Source organism: Peromyscus leucopus, chromosome 10 (assembly GCF_004664715.2).
Source record: "Peromyscus leucopus breed LL Stock chromosome 10, UCI_PerLeu_2.1, whole genome shotgun sequence".
NCBI lineage: Eukaryota > Metazoa > Chordata > Mammalia > Rodentia > Cricetidae > Peromyscus > Peromyscus leucopus.
This window is the reverse complement of record NC_051071.1, coordinates 72,613,994-72,633,899: the sequence shown is the minus strand read 5'-3', so window position 1 is coordinate 72,633,899 and position 19,906 is coordinate 72,613,994. Positions and strand designations below refer to the sequence as shown.

The following is a 19,906-nucleotide window of genomic DNA, read 5'->3' as shown; positions in this document are numbered from 1 at the left end:
TGGGGAGACTGCACAAGAATGAATATAGAAGCAAAGTAACTAATTTCACCAGCGCAGACTAAGCTCATAGCTTGCCACACACCTATATACAAGTAAGGCAGGGTTTAAGCTTAGGTTATCAATCTTGTTCCTGCACACAGTTTCTTGTCAGAGCCTCAAACAAAAGGAAAAGACCTTCAAAAAATACTGAAATGTGTCCTTAATCATGAGCTTCTAAACTGACCCCTGCCTTGTCTGAAGTTTTATCACATACGATTTGTGTTTTTCACTTCCTCCTTAAATAATCATCTATAAATACTTAAAGTAACTACATCCTAAGGTTAAAAGATACCAAAACGTAAGGTTAGGAAACCAGAACATATTCATAACATCAGCATGGTTCGGGGAGTTTTTTTTCATAGGGGCTCAGCAGCAATAGCAGACCGATGCTATCAGAACACCTACGGCACACAGAGACAGTAGAATCACATCCATACGTCAGCAGTAATAGCATGCTGATGCTATCACAACACCTGGAGCACACATATACACACTAGACTCACGTCCACACGCCAGCAGCCATAGCAGACCGATGCTATCACAACACCTACGGCACACAGAGACACTAGACTCACGTCCACACGCCAGCAGCCATAGTAGACCGATGCTGTCAGAACACCTGGAGCACAGAGACAGTAGACTCACTGGCCATCTGTCAGCAGCAGTAACAGACTGATGCTATCACAACAGGTATGGCACGGAGACAGTAGAATCACTGTCCATAGGTCAATTTTCGACTCCCACGATTATAAGACCCAATTTTCTCTTTGGCTTGAAAAACGTTTCTATTCTTATTCAGCAACCAATTCCACCATCCTGGCAAAATTATTTATATGATACAGATTAATCCCATTCACATGCTGCAGATTAGACACACCACTAAACAACAAGGTCTTTAAAGGGGATGGATTCTTTCATGGGCTATTAGAATATTCTATAGACTGCACAATATATAGGGTTTATGTTAACTGACTGCCATGAATCCTGATTTAGTACAATTAACAAAACGCATATACTAATTACCTTGCAAGCATAACATACAATCCATTTTTAATAATATGGTGAGATTTTTGTCTATCTCCTTATCCTACTGAATCATTTCCCACAAATAAATGAGGAAAGTCAATAAAAGAAAGACATCAAGGAAATATACAAACAAAAAGAGGAGGTTTGATAAATAAAAGGAACTCAAGGTAGCAAACCATACGATTTCTCCCTATACAGATTAAGGACAACAGCAGAGAATATTAGAGGGAAAAGGGAAAAATAAAACTATAAGTGTGAAACCAATGCCTACTGCTTAAAAAAAAAAGTACAGTTCCCATTTATGTCTGCAGAGGAACACGTGTTTCATTCAGCTCAGGTCAGGTCCATCATTTTCATGCAAAATGGGAGGAGGTGAAAATAAAGTAGTACAATACTCAGTGGGAAAGTGTAAGAACTCAAAGTCAACAATTGTCTAATAGATATTGGTGTGAACTGTGTAATGCTACACAAAACATGAGAGCAATTTGCAAATACCCCAGGCTGTGTGTGGTTACAGAAAGCAAACTACTGACCAATGGCAAACCCCTTCTTCCCTTCCCTTTCTTATTTTCTATTTGGGGTTTTACAGGACTGCAGGATATTTTTCAGATCCTACTTTATTTTCCAATATTCTCTCTCTTTTTTATCTTCTGTGTTAATCACACTTTCTGTTAAAAGACATAACTGGTAGAAATCACTGGTAGAGTTCTATAGTTCAACTGCGTGGGACTCAAAGTTTTCCATGTGCTGAAAGAAATGCTCAAAGTTTACATGTGTACTCATACCAAGACTGTGTAGATGACACAGGACATAGCTAAGTTACAACAATACCAGTGTACCACAAGTATCTCATAACATACTTACTCCTAAAATGACGATAAATCTTATTTCTGGATTTAAAGCAAAAATGATAGATATGTTCAAGCTAAACCTAAGGGCTTTATTATATCTCTGTTTAAAATGCATGTCTCTCAGCTGGTTTCTTATGTGTTCAAGAAACTTTTCTAGTCAGGTATTGCCTTGGGCATTTTAAAGATATATTTTCTATACGACTATCTGGATACAGTGATCCTCAACTTATATAGCCCATGAATAGAATTATATGTCAATGTATTTTTGTTTTAGTTCTGTTTATATTATTTTACACATTTACTATTACTATCCAAAGAAAGAATTTACCAACTAAACCAGACTGCCAAAAAAGGTACAAAAAGAAGTTTAATACTCCCAGCTTGATTATATATATGGAAATTGCTATAATAAAATGTATCTAACTATATTTGTTTGTTCACATATATGTTCATATACATGCATGCAAATGGTAATATTGAATCTGTATCACTGCAGTATGCTTAGTCATTCTTAAATGACAAAATTAAATTTGTTTAAGGTTCAATATGTTTGGAAAAATTTACAAGAAGAATTCTATGTCAATATTGTGGTTCATACACATAGATATGGATTTAAACTAAAGTTTGCAGTGTCCATTTTAAACATGTCCTCTAAGTGAAAGTTATATTGCTCAACAGTGTATTTCAAATCTGATATACATTCATGCACTGTACTACTATAAGAGACGAAGATTATTAGTAGAAAGTAAATGTTATGCCGAGTAAATCCAATATGTCAGATAATTAAGAAAATATCTTGGTTCTTTTACTTTATTTAGCCTATTGAACTTGTCAAAAATTTCATTTCTTTAAGTAATTCAGTTTCTTGAAGAAGTTAATCAGACCAAATAGTAATTGAGCAAAGCTCGTATCAATTCATTTTCAGACTGTAAGAACAATACCTTGTAGGATCGAGTAGTAAGAATCCTAAACACTCAAGAAACGTAAATAACAGGCCTGAGCTAGGGATTCCTTTAGTGAGTCCATTTCAGAACTTGCATGGTTTTTCACAAAGAAATTATGTTTTTGACATATAAGGTATTTTTAGAATTCATTTATTTTATCCACGGCCTGAATTTTTTAGTGATTTATTTATTTTTATTTTATGTATATTGATGTTTTGCCTGCATGTATATCTGTGTACCATGTGTGTGCCTGGTGCCTATGAAGGGCACCGAATCCTCAGGATCTAGAGTTACTGACAGTTGTCAGCTGCCTTGTGAGTATTGAGAATCAAACCTGGGCCCTCTGCAAGAGCAACAAGTATTCTTTATTTTTTAATATTTTCTTTTTTTATTTTATAATTTAATTTAATTTTACAGATCAGGCACAGATTCCCCTGTCTTCCATCCTCCCGCTGCCCCCCCTTGCCCTCCCCCCAGCCCACCCCCCATCCCCATCTCCTCCTGGGCAAAGACTCCCCTGGGGATTCAGCTCAGCCTGGTAGATTCAGTGGAGGCAGGTCCAGTCCCCTCCTCCCTTCACCCAGTCTGAGCAAAGTGTCCCTGCATAGGCCCCAGGCTCCAAACAGCCAGCTCATGCACTAAGGACAGGTCCTGGTCCCACTGCCTGGGGGCCTCCCAAACAGTTCAAGCTAATCAACTGTCTCACTTATCCAGAGGGCCTGATCCAGTTGGGGGTTCCTCAGCTATTGGTTCATAGTTCATGTGTTTCCACTAGTTTGGCTATTTGTCCATGTGCTTTTTCCAATAATGGTCTCAACAATTCTCGCTCATACAATCCCTCCTCTTTCTCACCGATTTTTCTCTTTCTCCCGGCACTCCACCTGGGGCCTGGCCGTGGGTCTTTGCATCTACTTCCATCAGTCATTGGATGAAAGTTCTACCACAACAGTTAGGGTATTTGGCCATCCGATCACCTCAACTGAAGAATGGATAAATAAAATGTGGTACATATACACAATGGAGTACTACTCAGCAGAGAAAAACAATGACATCATGAGGTTTGCAGGCAAATGGGTGGATCTAGAAAAAAATCATCCTGAGCGAGGTAACCCAGACTCAGAAAGACAAACAAGTATTCTTAGCCACTGAGCTACCTCCCAGCCCATCTGTGGCCTAAACACTGTCTCAATGCTTACAGATTTAATTGCTTACAATGAAAAAGAAAAGAAATAAAATAAAAGCCAACTTAATCTCTTTCTTATAATTAACTGAAAAAAATCAAGTAAAAAATAATTAGTCTCATTTTAGATGTTGATAACAAAATGCACACTTAGAAATAACAGGTATTGTAAACATTTTACATAGTTATTGTGACATGATTTAATTTTTTTCTTCCTTGTGGATGCCTATAGTTCCAAAATCCCCAAATAAACTTAATACTGCTTTTATAATAGGAAGAAAACATAATATATTTTGTACCTGTGAACAACTTTTATTTTATGCACCACCCTTTGTACTAAGATGTGCTCTACTGTAAGGAATGGAAATATCAAAGCAGATGGAAGAGAGAACTCAGGAAGCAAATGCAGGGGGACTTACCACAAGTTGAGACCAGCCTGGGCTACAGTGTGAAAGTCTGTCTCAAAAAGAAGAAAACAAGAAAGGAAGGAAAGAAGGGAGGGAGGAAGGGAGGGAGGGAGGGAAGGAGGGAGGGAGGGAGGGAGAGAAAGAAAAGAGAAAAGAAAAGAATAGAAAAGAAAGAGAGGGGTATAAAGACGTTTCAAACCAGAAGCGGCATAATCCCATCTCATCTCAGAACATGTCCAAAAGTAGGCATACAAAATTCATTCACCAAGAACTTTGAGTCAGATTCTTTGCTTACACTGGACTTTTTTTTTTTTTTTTGTCCTGACTAGAAGTTGGCTGTCACCATTTTAAGTCTTAAAAGGCAACTTCTCATTTGGGAACTCCCTTTACCAGGACCTCAGAATTTCATTCTGTATCAAACTGTAGCATGATCACCCCAAGCCAAAATCGCTAAAATAGGGTGGGTTATCATTGATTAACTTTTCAAAACAAAATTGAAACTGTAAATATTACAAATTTAAATAGCACAGAATTAAAAATACAGCATAAAGACTAAATGCTGAACTTTTAAATACTAGTTGCATAACATACATGGCTTTTAAGAAAGGCTGAGAAATGACCTCACAGTTAAAAGTGCTTACTTTTCTTACAGGTAAAAATTACCTGGAGATGAGGGAGTAGACCTAGCTACTAGTTAACCATAGAGGGTAGTGGTGGCTCATGCTTTTAATCCCAGCACTAGAAGAGAGGAAGTGATAAGGCAGGGCAGGGGAAAGGAACTCGACCCTTTGGATGGGAGGATCTAGAGAGGTTAAAAAGTCACTGGTGGCTGCTTCTCTGCTTCTCTGATCTTTCAGGTTATTACTCTGATATTTGACTGCTGGTTTTTACTGATAAGATTAATTAGGTTCATGCTTCAGAGCTCAGTTCCTATCACCAACATCAGGGGCTCAGAACCTCTTGAAACTCTACCTCCAACAGATCTAATGCAATCTTCTGACCTCTAAGGGCACTGCATTCACATGCACACAGCCTCCCAAAGACACACACATACATGCACATAATTAAAATTTTAATACTATCTTTAGCCAGGGTTGGTGGCATAAACCACCTGGCATTCAGGGGGCAGAGACAGGGAGATCTCTGTTAGTTCAAGGCCAGCTAGCAAGTTCTAGGCTAGCTGGGGCTACATGTTAACATGGCAAAATCGACTAAAATAGCAACGTTGAACAATATCTCACCTTCATCTCCTACCATCCATTTCTCTATTCTCCTGTTGCCAATAACTTCAAGAGTTGTCTGCACCTGGTAACTATTCCTTCAAACCTCAATGCCTAATAAGTTAATCCTGTTCTTATTAATATTATTATCTGAATATCACAACTAATAGTTTGACTTTTTGTAATGCTCATTAATATTCAAATGACCATCCATCCTCTCTGAAAAGAACTCAGATAGAGCAGTCCTGGGCTCTCTCTTGGTGAATGCTCTAGAACTCCAGCAGAACTGAAATGCGGTGGGGGAAGAAACAGGAGGATCTAATTTGAAGACGACCACCATAGGGCAAGAATGTTTGTAGAAGGTCACAGATCACTGCAGAACTACAGGAAAGCACAGCTCAGAGGGGAGGGGAGGGATGGGGAATAAGGGAGGGAGGGGAACTTTGGATAGGATGTAAAAACAAAGAAAATAAGCAACAACCTAAAAAGCACAGCTGGTGTCTTAGCACGGGCTAGAGTTAACCTTAGGGCATCGACTCCATGGTTTAAACAAAAGACCGTAGAGGGAAGTTTCTCTGTGTCCCACCCAGCCCACCTGCAGTTGGGTTGACTCTCTCCCCCCAGCAGTCTGCATCCGTTTATAAAATAATTACACAGAGGCTTCATTTCATCTTATTTATTTATTTTGGTTTTTCGAGACAGTGTTTCTCTGTGTAGTTTTGGTGCCTGTCCTGGATTTCACTCTGTAGACCAGGCTGGCCTCGAACTCACAGGGATCCACCTAGCTGGGATTAAAGGCGAGGGCAACCACCTCCCAGCTCATACAGGGGCTTTATTAATTACAAACTGTATGGCCCATGGCTTCAGCTTCTTGCTAGCTAGCTCTTTCATCTTAAATTAACCCATTCCTATTAATCTATGTGTTGCCACGTGGCCATGGCATTACCGGTCTGCTGGCATCTTGTTGCTCCTTCAGCGGTGGGCTGGTGTCTCTCCCAACTCCACCCTTTCTCTGTATCTCTGCTTGGATTTCCCACCTGCCTCTAAGCTGTCTTGCCATAGACCAAAGCAGCTTATTTATTAACCAATGGAACAACATATATTCACAGCATACCGAAATCCATTTCTCACCATCTGGAGACCAAGAAATTTAAAAAAAAAAAAAAAATCAGTGTTCCAGCATGGCTGCATTCTTTTCAAGGCTCAATTCCTGGTTTTCAGTGGTCATCTCACATGATATCTTAACAAAGCAGACAGAGAGTAACTTCTGTCCTTATAAGGACACAGGAACAGTCCCATCATAAGGATCCTTTCAGGACCTTATCTGAGTCTACTCAACATCAAAATGCTACCTTATACCATCCAATTGGGGATTCTTGGCCAACATACGAACAGCACGCACAAACAGAATCGGACAGCTATGATCAGTAAGTAAATCACATCACCTTCACCCATAGCCTTGGTTTTATCCCTATCAAACGAAGTCCTCCCCTTTTTAGACATCTGCCCATCATCTCTTGATCATTCACACAGTCATTGCCTCAAAACCGTACTGAGTTATTGAGTTCTCATCTCAGTGATACTTGTATGTAATTTTTCTTTTCATCAGTATAGTAGCCCACTCTCTTCACATGAAAAAGTGTAGGGGAAGCTCTCAACAAGGAAGAGCAGCGTGCTGGTTAGGTGTCACCAGCATGAGACAAACCTAGACATACTGGAGAAGAGGGAATCTCAACTGAGGAACCAGATTCACATTTGGGAGAATCTTTGAGGGCATTTTCTTGATTCCTAATTGATGTAGGAGGGCCCAGTCCATGGTGAGCAGTGCCATTTCTGGGCACGTGGGCCTGGGCTGTGTAAAAAAGGTGGCTGACTTGAGAGGAAGTAATAGAAAAGTATTGTTTTTCCTCTGTGATTTCTGCTCCAAGTTCCTGCTTGAGTTCCCACCTCGATTGCCCTAAATGATAGACTGGAAGGCAAATAAACTCTTTGCTCCCCAACTTGCTGTGGGTTGGTGGGGGTTTTTTTTTGTTTGTTTGTTTTTGTTTTTGTTTTTGTTTTTGTTTTTTTTTGTTTTTTCGAGACAGGGTTTCTCTGTGTAGCTTTGTGCCTTTCCTCGGACTCACTTGGTAGCCCAGGCTGGCCTCGAACTCACAGAGATCTGCCTGGCTCTGCCTCCCAAGTGCTGGGATTAAAGGCATGTGCCACCACCGCCCGGCTGGGTTGGTGTTTTATAAGAGAAACAGAAAGCAAACTAGAATAGGTTAGAAGGCAAAGCCAAACATGGGTATTTGAGTGGAAACAGACTGAGATAAAAATCCTGCAGCAACTGATTGCCTTCCGGAGACATACTCCTCTGTTCTGTGAAACTACTTCCTTTTGGCTTCCCCCCCTACTTATCAGCAGTGACCTCACACTGAATAAGGCTTAGAAATTAGCTGTCCTTAGTGCATGAACTGGCTATCTGTAACCTGGGGCCTATGCAGGGACACTTGGCTCAGCCTGGGAGGAGGGGACTGGACCTGCTTGGACTGAATCTACCAGGTTGAGCTGAATCCCTAGGGGAGTCCTTGCCCTGGAGGAGATGGGAATGGGGGTGGAGCTGGGGGGAGGGTGGGGTGGGTGGGTGGGGAGGGAGGACAGGGGAATCCTGGCTGATATGTAAAATTAAATCAAATTATAAAATAGAAAGAAAGAAAGAAGGGAGGGAGGGAGGGAGGAGGGAAGGAAGGAAGGAAGGAAGAAAGAGAGAGAAAGAAAGAGAGAGAAAGAGAGAGAGAAAGAAAGAGAGAAAATAAAAAAAGAAATTAGCTGACTTAAGAGCACCTCTTTTGGCCTTCTAGAACTTCTGTTGGGGATGGTAAAAATAAGTTGTTTTGCTTGCCAGTTGGCAGAATCAATGTTCACTAGAGTCTCCATTAACTTCCTGAGCCTTGGCTGCGGTTTTTATCTCCTTCTACCCTGGAGCTCTCTCCCTCTATTAGAAAATGTGGCTGTTTTTATATTCACGGACAAACCTTGATATTCAGCATCTAATACATGATTACTTAACCACATTATCAGTCGTATTTACTGTTTCTCTCAGACTTTAGTCTCTTGAATGTCTGTATGTGACAAACCCATGCAAATGTCTTCTCTATCTCTGTATCTCTCCTTCTCAGAAAATCAGTTTTTACTGCTTGAAAAAACCTATCACAAACATTTTCTGTAGCAGAGATTACTAAGCTGAGAAAGTCAACTAGATGGTGAGACGTGATCTTTCTGAAGATAACTGTATGGCTCTCTGCCTATGGTATTAGAATGATGCTTTTCACATCGCTACATGGTTGTTGTTTACTTTAGTTTAGAGATCAGTGCCTCCCTGACTTTAGGGTCAACATCTTTTATAAGCCTCACTCTGATCTTCTGGAAGAGGCTGCCAAAGCAAAGGAGGTGTGCTCTCCCCGAGCAACACTGAAGGCAGAGCTGAAGCTTGGGCATGCCTGGACCACAAGTTTGTCGTTCCAAGAGGGCATCTGTTCTCTGTGTATACAGGTGAGGGGACAAAAAGGGGAGTATTTGAATTATACATTTGGCAAAAAAAAAAAAAAAAAAATAGCTCTCCCCTCAAAGAGCCAAATATAAATGACCTTCAGTAACCTTTAAAAGCAAGATCCAATGTGGTAACAGTTTTGATGAATTCTTTTTGGTATAGAACAAAAGAGTCATAAATGAAAGCACTTGGTAGGAACAAGGAAGTAAGTTACAGCAAAGCAGAGATGCCTCTGCTATGAGCCTCAGATGCTATCTGCTCTCCTGCCCTTTGCCTGAGTTGAAGCTAGGAGTCCAGGAGTGCATTCCAAAACGTTTCATCTGATGGTTACAAGAATGTTAGGTGACACACAGGGGTAAAGAATGAACAGCTAGGAAGAGGGATGAAGCTAGCCCAAGATAATCGGGCTCTAAACCTTAACACTTAACTCTCCACATTCACACAAATTCTAACCAGTCAACCATCCTTCTAGAATCTTTAAGAGAGGTGAATCTTATTTTCTGGGCACTTTAGTTGACACGTACCCTAGTAAGAGATCATAGTGGATTCAAAGGTTTGGGGAAAATGATAAATAGATATACAAGCAACCCAGCAAACAAACAATAAGAGAGAACATGTCTGGTTTCTAGTTGTCTTCAACTTAAATCACCAGTTATCTGTTTAGTTACTTTTTAAAATTATAGAGTCTCTCTCTCTCTCTCTCTCTCTCTCTCTCTCTCTCTCTCTGTGTGTGTGTGTGTGTGTGTGTGTGTGTGTGTGTGTGTGTGTGTGTATGTGTGTGTGTGTGTGTGTATATACCTTTTCTGTGTAGTTTACACCACTCCTGGTCAATACTACTTACTCTCTCCCTGGAACACACAAAACGCATAGCATGAATCTTAAAAGGTACTTATTAATAAAAATCAAACCTGAGCCAGGTATTGGGGTGAATGCTGGAAGATCAGAGAAGCAGAACAAGCCACAGCTTCCTCACCTCGACAATTCCTCAGCTGATCCTGTTTCTTCAGACTGGAAGCTTCTGTGTCCTCATCGCAATGGCTCTCAGCTGAACTGCTGCTTGAAAGCCTGAAGCTTAACCAGCTAAAAGCTTCTAGTTTCTGGTATAAATATCTTTCTGTCTTTGCCATCACTCCCTAGGATTAAAGGCTCACTTCTTGGGATTAAAGGCGTGAGTCACCATGCCTGAATGTTTTCAATGTGGCCTTGAACTCACAGAGATCCAGAGGGATTTCTGCCTCTGGAATGCTAGGATTAAAGGTGTGAGTGCCACCATTTTCTAGTCTTTGTATCTAGTGGCTGTTCTGTCTCTGACCCCAGATAAGTTTATTAGAGTGCACAATATTTTGGGGAACACAATACCACCACAAAAACACCCTATGAATTGCACAGTTATAAAGTATAGCCTACATGAGTTACAGACACATTAAACCAGTGCAAGCAACAAAGGAAATTTATCAAGAAGAAAAATGAAACTGGAAAGAGATGTCACTACTCAGGCAAGATTCAAGACAGAATTCAGAGAATGAAGCCATAGATCATAGCCAGAGCAACAGACTACACACAGAGACACATCACGATAAAAACCAAAGCCTGTTACAAATCAGCAAAGACCAGAATTCAGTAAGAAGTCCCACTTAGACACAAGAGATAGTCAAACGATGAAACAGAGGAAGCAGGTTAGACAGCACAAGATATGGTCCTATCCTATAGCCCCACATACAGAACCAGGGAACACTGTTAGAGAGCCAAACTCTTAGCCTCATACTTAAGAAGAAACACTAGACTGAGGTCTAACAAGTGTATTTTAACAAGGAGGTAAAGAGGCTTCTGGTATTTGACAGCCTCTTGGCTGAAGGATCGAGCTATCAAACCAAGTAGAAAAGAAACTGAAGAAGAGAAAGATGATCTGTAGATCATTTCAGTCAAGGGCGGGGGAAGGCATATAATGAATTGGCATTGATGAAAACAGGAAATAGAAACCACTCAGCCAGTTTCAGGACAGGGACCTCACTTCTTAGTCTTGGCCAGAAATGTACTTGATTCTCTTCTGGCTGAGTCAATGGTTCCTAATTTCATTTCCTATTGTCTTTCTTCTCCTTTTATAAAACTCAAGTGAGCTCCACTGCATGGAAGAGACACGTGACACATGACCAAAACTGAGAGGCACCTGGAAATGTCATGGGACTGACTGGACTAACTGCCCCTCCTCATCGACTACCCCCAGTTTCTGTCCTAGGTCCTATAAAAGCCCTGAGTCTAGCAGCTTGGTGGTGTCCATTTACTGGGACCCAATCCTGTGACATAGGAGCTCTCCTTTGTTCTTTCTCTTGAGGTCCCACCTGTAAATAGGTCTTCCTTTCTAAACTCACATTCATGCTGTCTGTAAAATTCAATCTTCTAGTTTGGAGTAAGTATGGTGGTTATTGAGGTTTTTTTGTTTGTTTGTTTGTTTTGTTTTGTTTTTTTCCAGGGGCATAGCTCTGTGAGCTACAACTGCCTGTGGCAAAGGGGCCTCCATTTCTCTCAATGACAACTACATTCTCTATATGAGCTTAAATTACAATTGAGTCTACTGGTGAAGAGTGACTATGACTAAAAATCTGAATCTCTCAAATAGAGCTCCGAATGTTGATTCATAGGGGCACTCAATTTTCTCCAGTCCCCAGTCAGAACAGATCCAGATGAATTTATAGCATATTACCTAGAAAACCATGAGAATTTGAAGCCCTGATTAGGAATTTTTAGGTTTTTCATCTGGTTTCTGTTCTTATTTGTCAAAAGTTATTTAGAGGAGCACAATTGCTACATTTTCTCTACAATTACTGTTGCCATTTAAATAATTAAAATGTCCTGGAGGGGCTAGAGAGACGGCTCAGTGGCTGAGAGCACTTAAAACTTTTTCAGAAGACCTGGGTTTCATTTCCAGCACCCATACAGGGGCTCACAAACATCTATAATTCCAGTTTCAGGGTATCTGATACACCAAAAACACATGTAGTATACATACAGACAAACAGACAAAATACACACATAAAAACAAATCTTTTCTAGAATTGTTTGGAAGGAGTCTGGTGGAAGATCCACCTCAACTCCCCTCCCTATCTTTTTCCCTAAACCCATCCCTTCAAAGCCTACCAAACACAGCTCCTCTGCCAGAGAGGTTCAAGACTACTCCCACAGGGTATGTAAGCCGAATCCCCAAAAACAGACATATGGTTCTTCTGGTCTCATGTCCCTGTGGGGCCTGGGAATTGCCAGGAAGTGCTTTACCCAGTAAACCTGGGCTTTCCAATTTGATCTGATTCGGTTTGCTGTGTCCGCAGAGAGACCTTCAGGAGGCCTAAAACTCATCAAGAATGTCTTTAAAAATTGTATTTCAATTGCAAGTTTATGATTTCTATTCTTTCATTCTATAAGCAATATTTTTAAAAATGTGATCTTTACATTGCCATAGTCTGTATAGGCTGCTACATTAAACCACTATGCTATACTTACAAAGAACCTGAAGTTCCTTATTCACACTTTCTCAAGACTACAACAGTCTCACAGATTTGGTATTTAGTGCAGGTCCTTTCTGGTTCTGAGAAGAGTGTTCTTGCCAGGCCCTAATAGGGCCTCAAGATGACAGGGATCTCTAAGCTTTCCGCTCTGAAAACTGCAATCTTCAAATTCCATCAGAGTGGAGATTCAGTTTCAACATCTGAATCTAGATAACATAAACCCTGTCTGCAGCGTATGTATTCCCATCAACAGCCCATATGAATGAATAAACATTAAGATTTTAATAAACTATTTCCTTTACAAAGGAATCTCCTTTGGGATTTTTAAATAGTTAGCTCCCTACTCATTCAAATCTTAGGACAATACCTGTAGGCAAAGATCTTGCTCAAAATTCAGGAATTCAGGAAGCTATATGCTAATGTGCTGACTTGACCTGAGTAATTTTCAGACATGAAATTTGTGGTCCAGTCTCTAAGATGTAGGTATAATATACCAGAAGAACAGCACAGTAGGAAGAACATTGGGTTCTGACCCTGAATGTATGAGAAAAATGATATGAATATATTTGAGCTATTTAATCTCTTTGAGTCATCATCTGTAAATCAAAGAAATTGTATACTGAGCATCTTTACTCTGCTATTATTTAATACTTCAGAAGTATGAAATAAGAGAAATAAGCTTAAATATGTTCTATAATTACAAAAACAGTATGAATGCTCTTGGTTATACATAATTTACAATATAAACCATTTTATTTATAGAACTCACATATGCACATATGTTTTAGAAAGATATGCATTATAATACTCAGATACCAAATTTACTAGGATCAGGTAATCCTAAATGCATCCTGGTCTCCTAGAATGGATTCTGAAAGGGGTAGGGGAGGAAATTAGCAGAAAGGACTAGTGTCCTATTAAAGTATATGGTTCTAATAGTATTGCATGAATAACAATTTTTTAAGTTTTGAAAAATGCAGCCAAATAGTACAAAATGTTATCTTTTGGGCAAGTTATTTGAAGACTTTAGATAAATTCTCTGTATTATCTTGGTAAATTTTCTGTAAGTCTAAAATTATTCAAAAACAAATGTTTGCAAGTAAAATGATTATGCTGCAACATTAGAGTGTAGCCATGCATTCACATATGCATACATGTACACAGACACATAGCATGGAGACAGAAGAAATGAGGAGACAGTTCACACCAGGGTGGAGAGCAAAGGAGTGAGGACATTACAAGCACTGAGCCACATTTTGAAATACTACACAAGTCGAACAGATAGCCTTTGAAGTTAGAAGAGTTTCCCTTAAACCCATGGAAAATAAAGATCACCTTGAACTAAGGAAATAAAAATCTACTTTCCCTAATAGCAGTAACAGATACAGATAAAGTCAGACATAAACTTAGTAAAAATTGTTTCTCTTAAGATCATGCTCTAATGTATCATAGAATCCTCTGACTTGAGTAGCTAAGGATTTCACTCACAGAAAACCCTTTTATCTAAAAGCATAGATTATCAAACACTTCACTGTTTGAATTTTCCACATCAAGATGTGTTATGGAGGGGGCTGGAGAGATGGTTCAAAGGTTAAGAGAACTGACTGCTCTTCCAGAGGACCCTAATTCAATTCCCAGCACACACGTGGCAGCTGCAATTGTCTGTAACTCCAGTTCCTGAGGACCTGACACCCATGGCAAAATACTAGTGCATATTAAAAAAAAAAAAAAAAGATGTGCTACGGAATAATGCTTTTGTACACTGGTTTAATAAAATGCTGATTGGCCAGTAGCCAGGCAGAAAGTATAGGCAGGATAAGCAGACAAGGAGAATTCTGGGAAGAGGAAGGCTGAGTGAGGAGATGCCAGCCCACCATCCAGGGAGCAGCATGTAACAACACACAGGTGAAGTCACAAAAGACATGACAACATATAGATTAACAGAAATGGGCTGAGTTTCAGTGTAAGAGCTAGTCAGTAGTTAGCCTGAGCTAATGGTCAAGCAGTTTTAATCAATATAAGCCTCTGTGTGTTTACTTGGATCTAAGCGGCTGTGTACCAGGCAACAGACAGGAAAACTTTCAGCTACATAGATGAATCTATCATTCATTGTTAGTAGATCCAAATCACTTTGTAAAAGAGAAATACCTTCCACCTCCAACAAGCTGCAAAACCATACTTAAGAAATTTGTGAACTTATTTCACATCTATATTTTGTAGTTTCCAAGAAAACAATGTCCTGGGTCATTGTTGTAATACAGACCTAATGTAGACCCTTTAACTAGAGAGGATTTGGAGGGTTTTGTTTCTTTGTTTTTTAGCCTATCAGAATACTACTTCATGTGGTGGTATTGTGTTCCCTGAAATATTGTGCACCCTAATAAACTTATCTGGGGTCAGAGAACATAACAGCCACAATATTAAACATAGAGGATAGGCAGTGGTAGCACACACCTTTAATCTTAGCATTCCAGAGGCAGAAATCCATGTGTTCAAGGATACAACCAGGCATGGTGACACATGCCTTTAATCCCAAGAAGCAAGCCTTTAATCCCAGGGAGTGATGGCAGAAAGCAGAAAGATATATAAGGTGTGAAGACCAGAAACTAGAAGCATTTGGCTTGTTAAGCGTTCAGGCTTTTGAGCAGCACAGTTCAGCTGAGATCCGTTTGGATGAGGACTCAGAGGCTTCCAATCTGAGGAAACACAATCAGCTGAGGAATTGGTGAGGTAAGGTAGCTGTGGCTTGTTCTGTCTCTCTGATTTTTCCAGCATTCACCCCAATAACTGGCCTCAGGCTTGATTTTATTAGTAAGAACTTTTAAGATTCATGCTACAACTTCATTTTAATGTCTCCTAAACTTTATGTTTCCCTAAAGTCCTACAACAAATCCTTTGTTTGGAAAGGTAATAGATGATTCTTCTAGGAAGTTCATTCCCTTCTTGAAATGGGCTGTTGGGACTGCCTCTTGCAACTCAGGTCCTTGGAATGAGTTTGTACTTACTGAACTCAGGTTCCTGTCCTATTCTAATGGCTCAGGGATAAGAAATTAGCAGACAAATGAGCAGCAGAGTATCAAGTTGAAAAGCAAAGAAAGAATAAGAAACCTAATATCATCACAGACAATGAAAACATTACTGAAAGAGCTGCCTCAAACTCAGAAATGGCAAGATAGAACTTGGGAGAATTAATAATCAAGAATGAAGTAGGAGGAAAACAAAGCTAACACAAACAATTGATTATGATTTGCTAACCAGAACTTGAACCCATTTCCAAGTAAAGATTTAGTTACTTGATTAACAATCAAGAAAATGCCCCACTGACACGCCATCACAAGCCATCCTAAAGGAGACAGTTCCTCAAAGGAGGTTCACTCTTTTCAGGTGACTGGTTTGTGCCAAGTTAATCAGTACACCAGGAGACTGATAAAATCAGCAAGTGCTGTCGGTATGGCCCGATTATTGTCTAGCCACCAGACCTTAGTGTCTAATGGATATTCAGTATATAAGAAGATAAAAAGAAGGGAGACAAAAAGCTAGCAGCATGTATGCACATGTCCTAACCAAAAAAAAAACCTTTATATAATAAAAGATTGGATATATTTAGTGCTAGAACTTTGAAAGACTAAGATACAACCCAAGTTTATTTAAATGTTAATGTAAAAAAGGTTCACAACTGGATAAAAAAAAAAAAAAAGCCGTTGTGCCCAGGTTGCAAGACCCTCATGCAAGACCACCACAGAGCCATTATCCGATGCAAGCACACAGAGGCTTTTTATTAACAAAACAAGCAAGCTTAGTCCACCGTCCAGCATCTGACACAGTGGGTAGAGGAGAATGGCCCTGAGCACTCACTTTAAGGGATTTATATAGGAAAAGTTTACACGTAGCTTGGGATTGGACGAGGGGGCTGGGGGTGAGGTAAGCATAAGGTTACTAATTGCTAACAGGATTCAAGGTATCTACAGAGATATAAATTTTTATTCCCCATGTCCTGCTTTTGTTGACACATTCAGATTTATTGTTGCAGTCCTACACTCCTCTAAGGTCAACTTCTGGTCAGTTGAGCCCATTACTCCACATATCTTGTTTTGCCAAGTCCAGGATACATAGATTTATTGTCTCAGCCTTATAAGTTCAATTTCTGATCACTTCTAAAACTGCTGGTCAGCAAATACCTTTGGAGGAGAGGAGGGGGAAGCATCTGTCAAGATGGCTACTGATTTTTCCCTTTAACAACAACAACAACAACCAAAAACCCCATCCTACAGATGAAACCAGGATGTAACAGATAGCCAACACAGGATTCCAAGCTTTTTGAGATGTTCAATTTTGGAGACAGCATTGATGGACACACAGGATAAATAGGCTCAATTAAAAACTTAAGACAATTTTGAACTAAAAATACTATATTTTACAGACTATTGTATTATACCTATAGTCAAAGTAAATGCCAATTTTTTGAAATTGTGCTGATGATGTTTCTTTAAATACATAGCTACTTAGAAAGATTCTTAATTATATTGTGTCCACACAATTTTTTTTTCTAAAAATGGTAACATGAGAGTCAATGAAATGATAATCAGATGCGAATCCTTAGACACCGGTGCTGGCAATCTGGGTTATTGGCTGCATGTCTCTGACCAGATCCTTAACTGCAAGTTCCTTTTTTTCCTCCCTAAAATTAAAGTGGCAAATTCTCCATCTCTGAAAAGTCACTTGATTACAGAAATCTGCCTCTCTCACGCACTAGATGCTCAAGACTATTGAAATGGAATCTTGAAGTGGCATCCCAGCCACGATGTCTTCGGGTTTTGGTTTTTTTTTTTTTTTTTTTTTTGGTTGGGAAACCGATCTCCTCCAGGTGCTCTAACACCCTAGGATTCGCAGAGCGAGCTCCGTCCCTCGGCGGACCTCGACCCCTCCCGCGTTGAGCTCCCACGGAGCGGAGGTGACGCGTGGGCCCCGTGTTTTGGTTCCGTGTTTGCCTCTCGGCGCTCCGGCTCCTTCCCTTAGCCACGCCCCTCACCTGCACGGAAGCGCGCCCCGCGGCCCCACCCCAGCCGGAAGTCAGGAGTCCCTGGGGCTGACGGGAAACACGGTCCTGGGCGCTCGGCCCCAGCCCCGCCCCCGGTGACGTCCCGCCCGCCCCTTGACCCTCGCGGCCCCGCCCCCTCTCCTGCCTTCCCTCCCGGGGTTGCTGCAGCGTCTTCGGCCGGCGATGAAGAGGTCTGAGCCGTTGGCTGCTCTCCGCCGGGAAGAGGCGTCCTGCTCCTCCTGGGGAGCTTGCAGGTGAGCGGCCTGGCCCCGGGCGGGCTGGGCGGGAAGAAGCGGAGGGTCGCGGGCGCCCGCTCCGGTCCTGGGCTGGGGCGGCTTCGGTGCGCGCGCGGAGGCCACGGGGCAGCGGCGAGCCCCGGGGAGCGGGCGAGCGAGCGAGAGTGAGCTGGCGGTGGGTGTGGCGGCGTGGGCGCCACGGCCTCGCCGCTCGCTTTTGCCGGGGAGATTTTGCTGCACCCGAGGCTTCCCGGTTCCGGGTGGGGTCCAGCATCCTCCCTGCAGGTCGCTCCTTCTGTCGGGCCTGGTCAGGAGTGGGTCGTGGCCCCCCTGTCGCTTGGCACCTTTCTTTTTAAGAGGCAGCTGCAGCGCCGCCGTGCTCCATCCTGCAACCGTCCTACTTGGAAAAACTATTACATGAAGGAACAAGTCTGGCTGAATCGGTTGCAGCTTGGACACCCCGAGAAACCCCCTGTTGGCTACGCGGGTGCTGGGGCACGGGGAGGAGCCCAAGGCTTTTAATGATTATTTCCCACTTAGGATCTTGTAGATTTTTTTTTTCTTTTCTGTACTCTCCCCTGTGTGTTTGGGTTGTTTCTCTTTCAGACATCTTAGAATTAATCAAGCCCCACACTTGGATCCTGCCCCATATAAGAATTCTATATACCAAGTAGAGAAGCGTTGAGTTTATTATTTCCAGTTAACATAAGTCTTTAGCGTTTTACATTGCATATAGGGAAGGATGATGCTTCAAGCACTGGATTTAAGTAACCGGATTGTCTGCCCAGGCAGATGCTGCTAAAATCGACTTGAGAAATATTACTTAATACAAATAATCACCCCTTAGTTGGAGCATTTTTGTTTCATAGATATCATTATTGTTTTATTATCATCATTATTATTATTGTTAATTATTATTGGCTTTGAGGCTGGCTACAAGCCTTCTAGTTAGCCCAGGGTGGCTTAGAACCCCTGATTCTCTTCCCTCCTCCTCTGGAGTTCTGAGATTAGAAGTATGTGCAGTCAGGTATGGCTTTTTTTGAACATCCCCCCCCACACACACACACACCACCCCCGATGAGGTTTCTCTGTGTAGCTTTAGAGTCTGTCCTGGAACTCGCTCTGTAGACCAGGCTGGCCTCAAAAATCAGAGATCCACCTCCTGAGTGCTGAGATTAAAAGTGTGTGCCGCCACCACCCAACTGAACATTTTCTTGAAACAGTCAGTGAGACAGAACTTTTTGGAAAGTTAGTGCCAGGCATAGCCATTAAGTGGCAGAGCAGGGTGTACATGTACCCGTTTTCATTTTTACTCAGAAATTTAATTCACCAAACTAATTTTGGCCAAAGTAGGACAGCAAGTAAAAGTGTAGTAGAAACAAGATGATAGGAAACTACAAATGTTTGTGAGTGTGTGTACACCTTTTTTTGCCAGAATAGTATGTTATATGACTATGCTGATTTTATTAGCTAGACAATATCTTAGAGTGCAGTTACTGTCTGGTTGCTCTAAAATCTCAACAGTGAAACTGCACAGAGCAGCAATTAGTGAAATTAACTTCAACACATTAAAAAAAAAAATCTTATGGAAGGTGATCCCTAATAAAATATGCATTTGGTATATGAGGGCCTTTAATAACTTGTGAATCTGGTCTCATGCATAACTGAATTTCACATTATAGAGTATGAATATTCAAAAGCCGTATTTGGTCTTAAAAGTTTGGGTTTGTTTCTCTTCCCCCTAGTGCAAGTAAAAATTTTCCTACCATGTCAACAGAATCTGTGGAAATCGATGATGGATTATACAGGTAAGAACTTCAGACTGAAACCCACGTTTCCTGATCATTAGTTCAGAATCTCATAGTCTGTTTGAAGACTATGCCCGTGCAGAACTTTGTATGGATATCCTACAGGTCCCTCTCAAATTGAAATT

At 41.0% G+C, this 19,906-nt stretch overlaps 1 protein-coding gene across 1 annotated transcript in view; it reads left to right on the top strand.

The window, feature by feature from the left end:
• The first annotated feature begins 17,863 nt into the window (after nucleotides 1-17,863).
• Uba6 (ubiquitin like modifier activating enzyme 6) overlaps nucleotides 17,864-19,906 on the top strand; it is a 63,468-nt gene continuing 61,425 nt past the window's right edge. Inside the window, exons 1-2 of the mRNA XM_028892251.2 lie at nucleotides 17,864-17,991; nucleotides 19,719-19,781. Coding sequence (XP_028748084.1) covers nucleotides 17,921-17,991; nucleotides 19,719-19,781 — 134 coding nt within the window. The 5' untranslated portion in view covers nucleotides 17,864-17,920. The remainder of the gene's footprint in view (nucleotides 17,992-19,718; nucleotides 19,782-19,906) is intronic.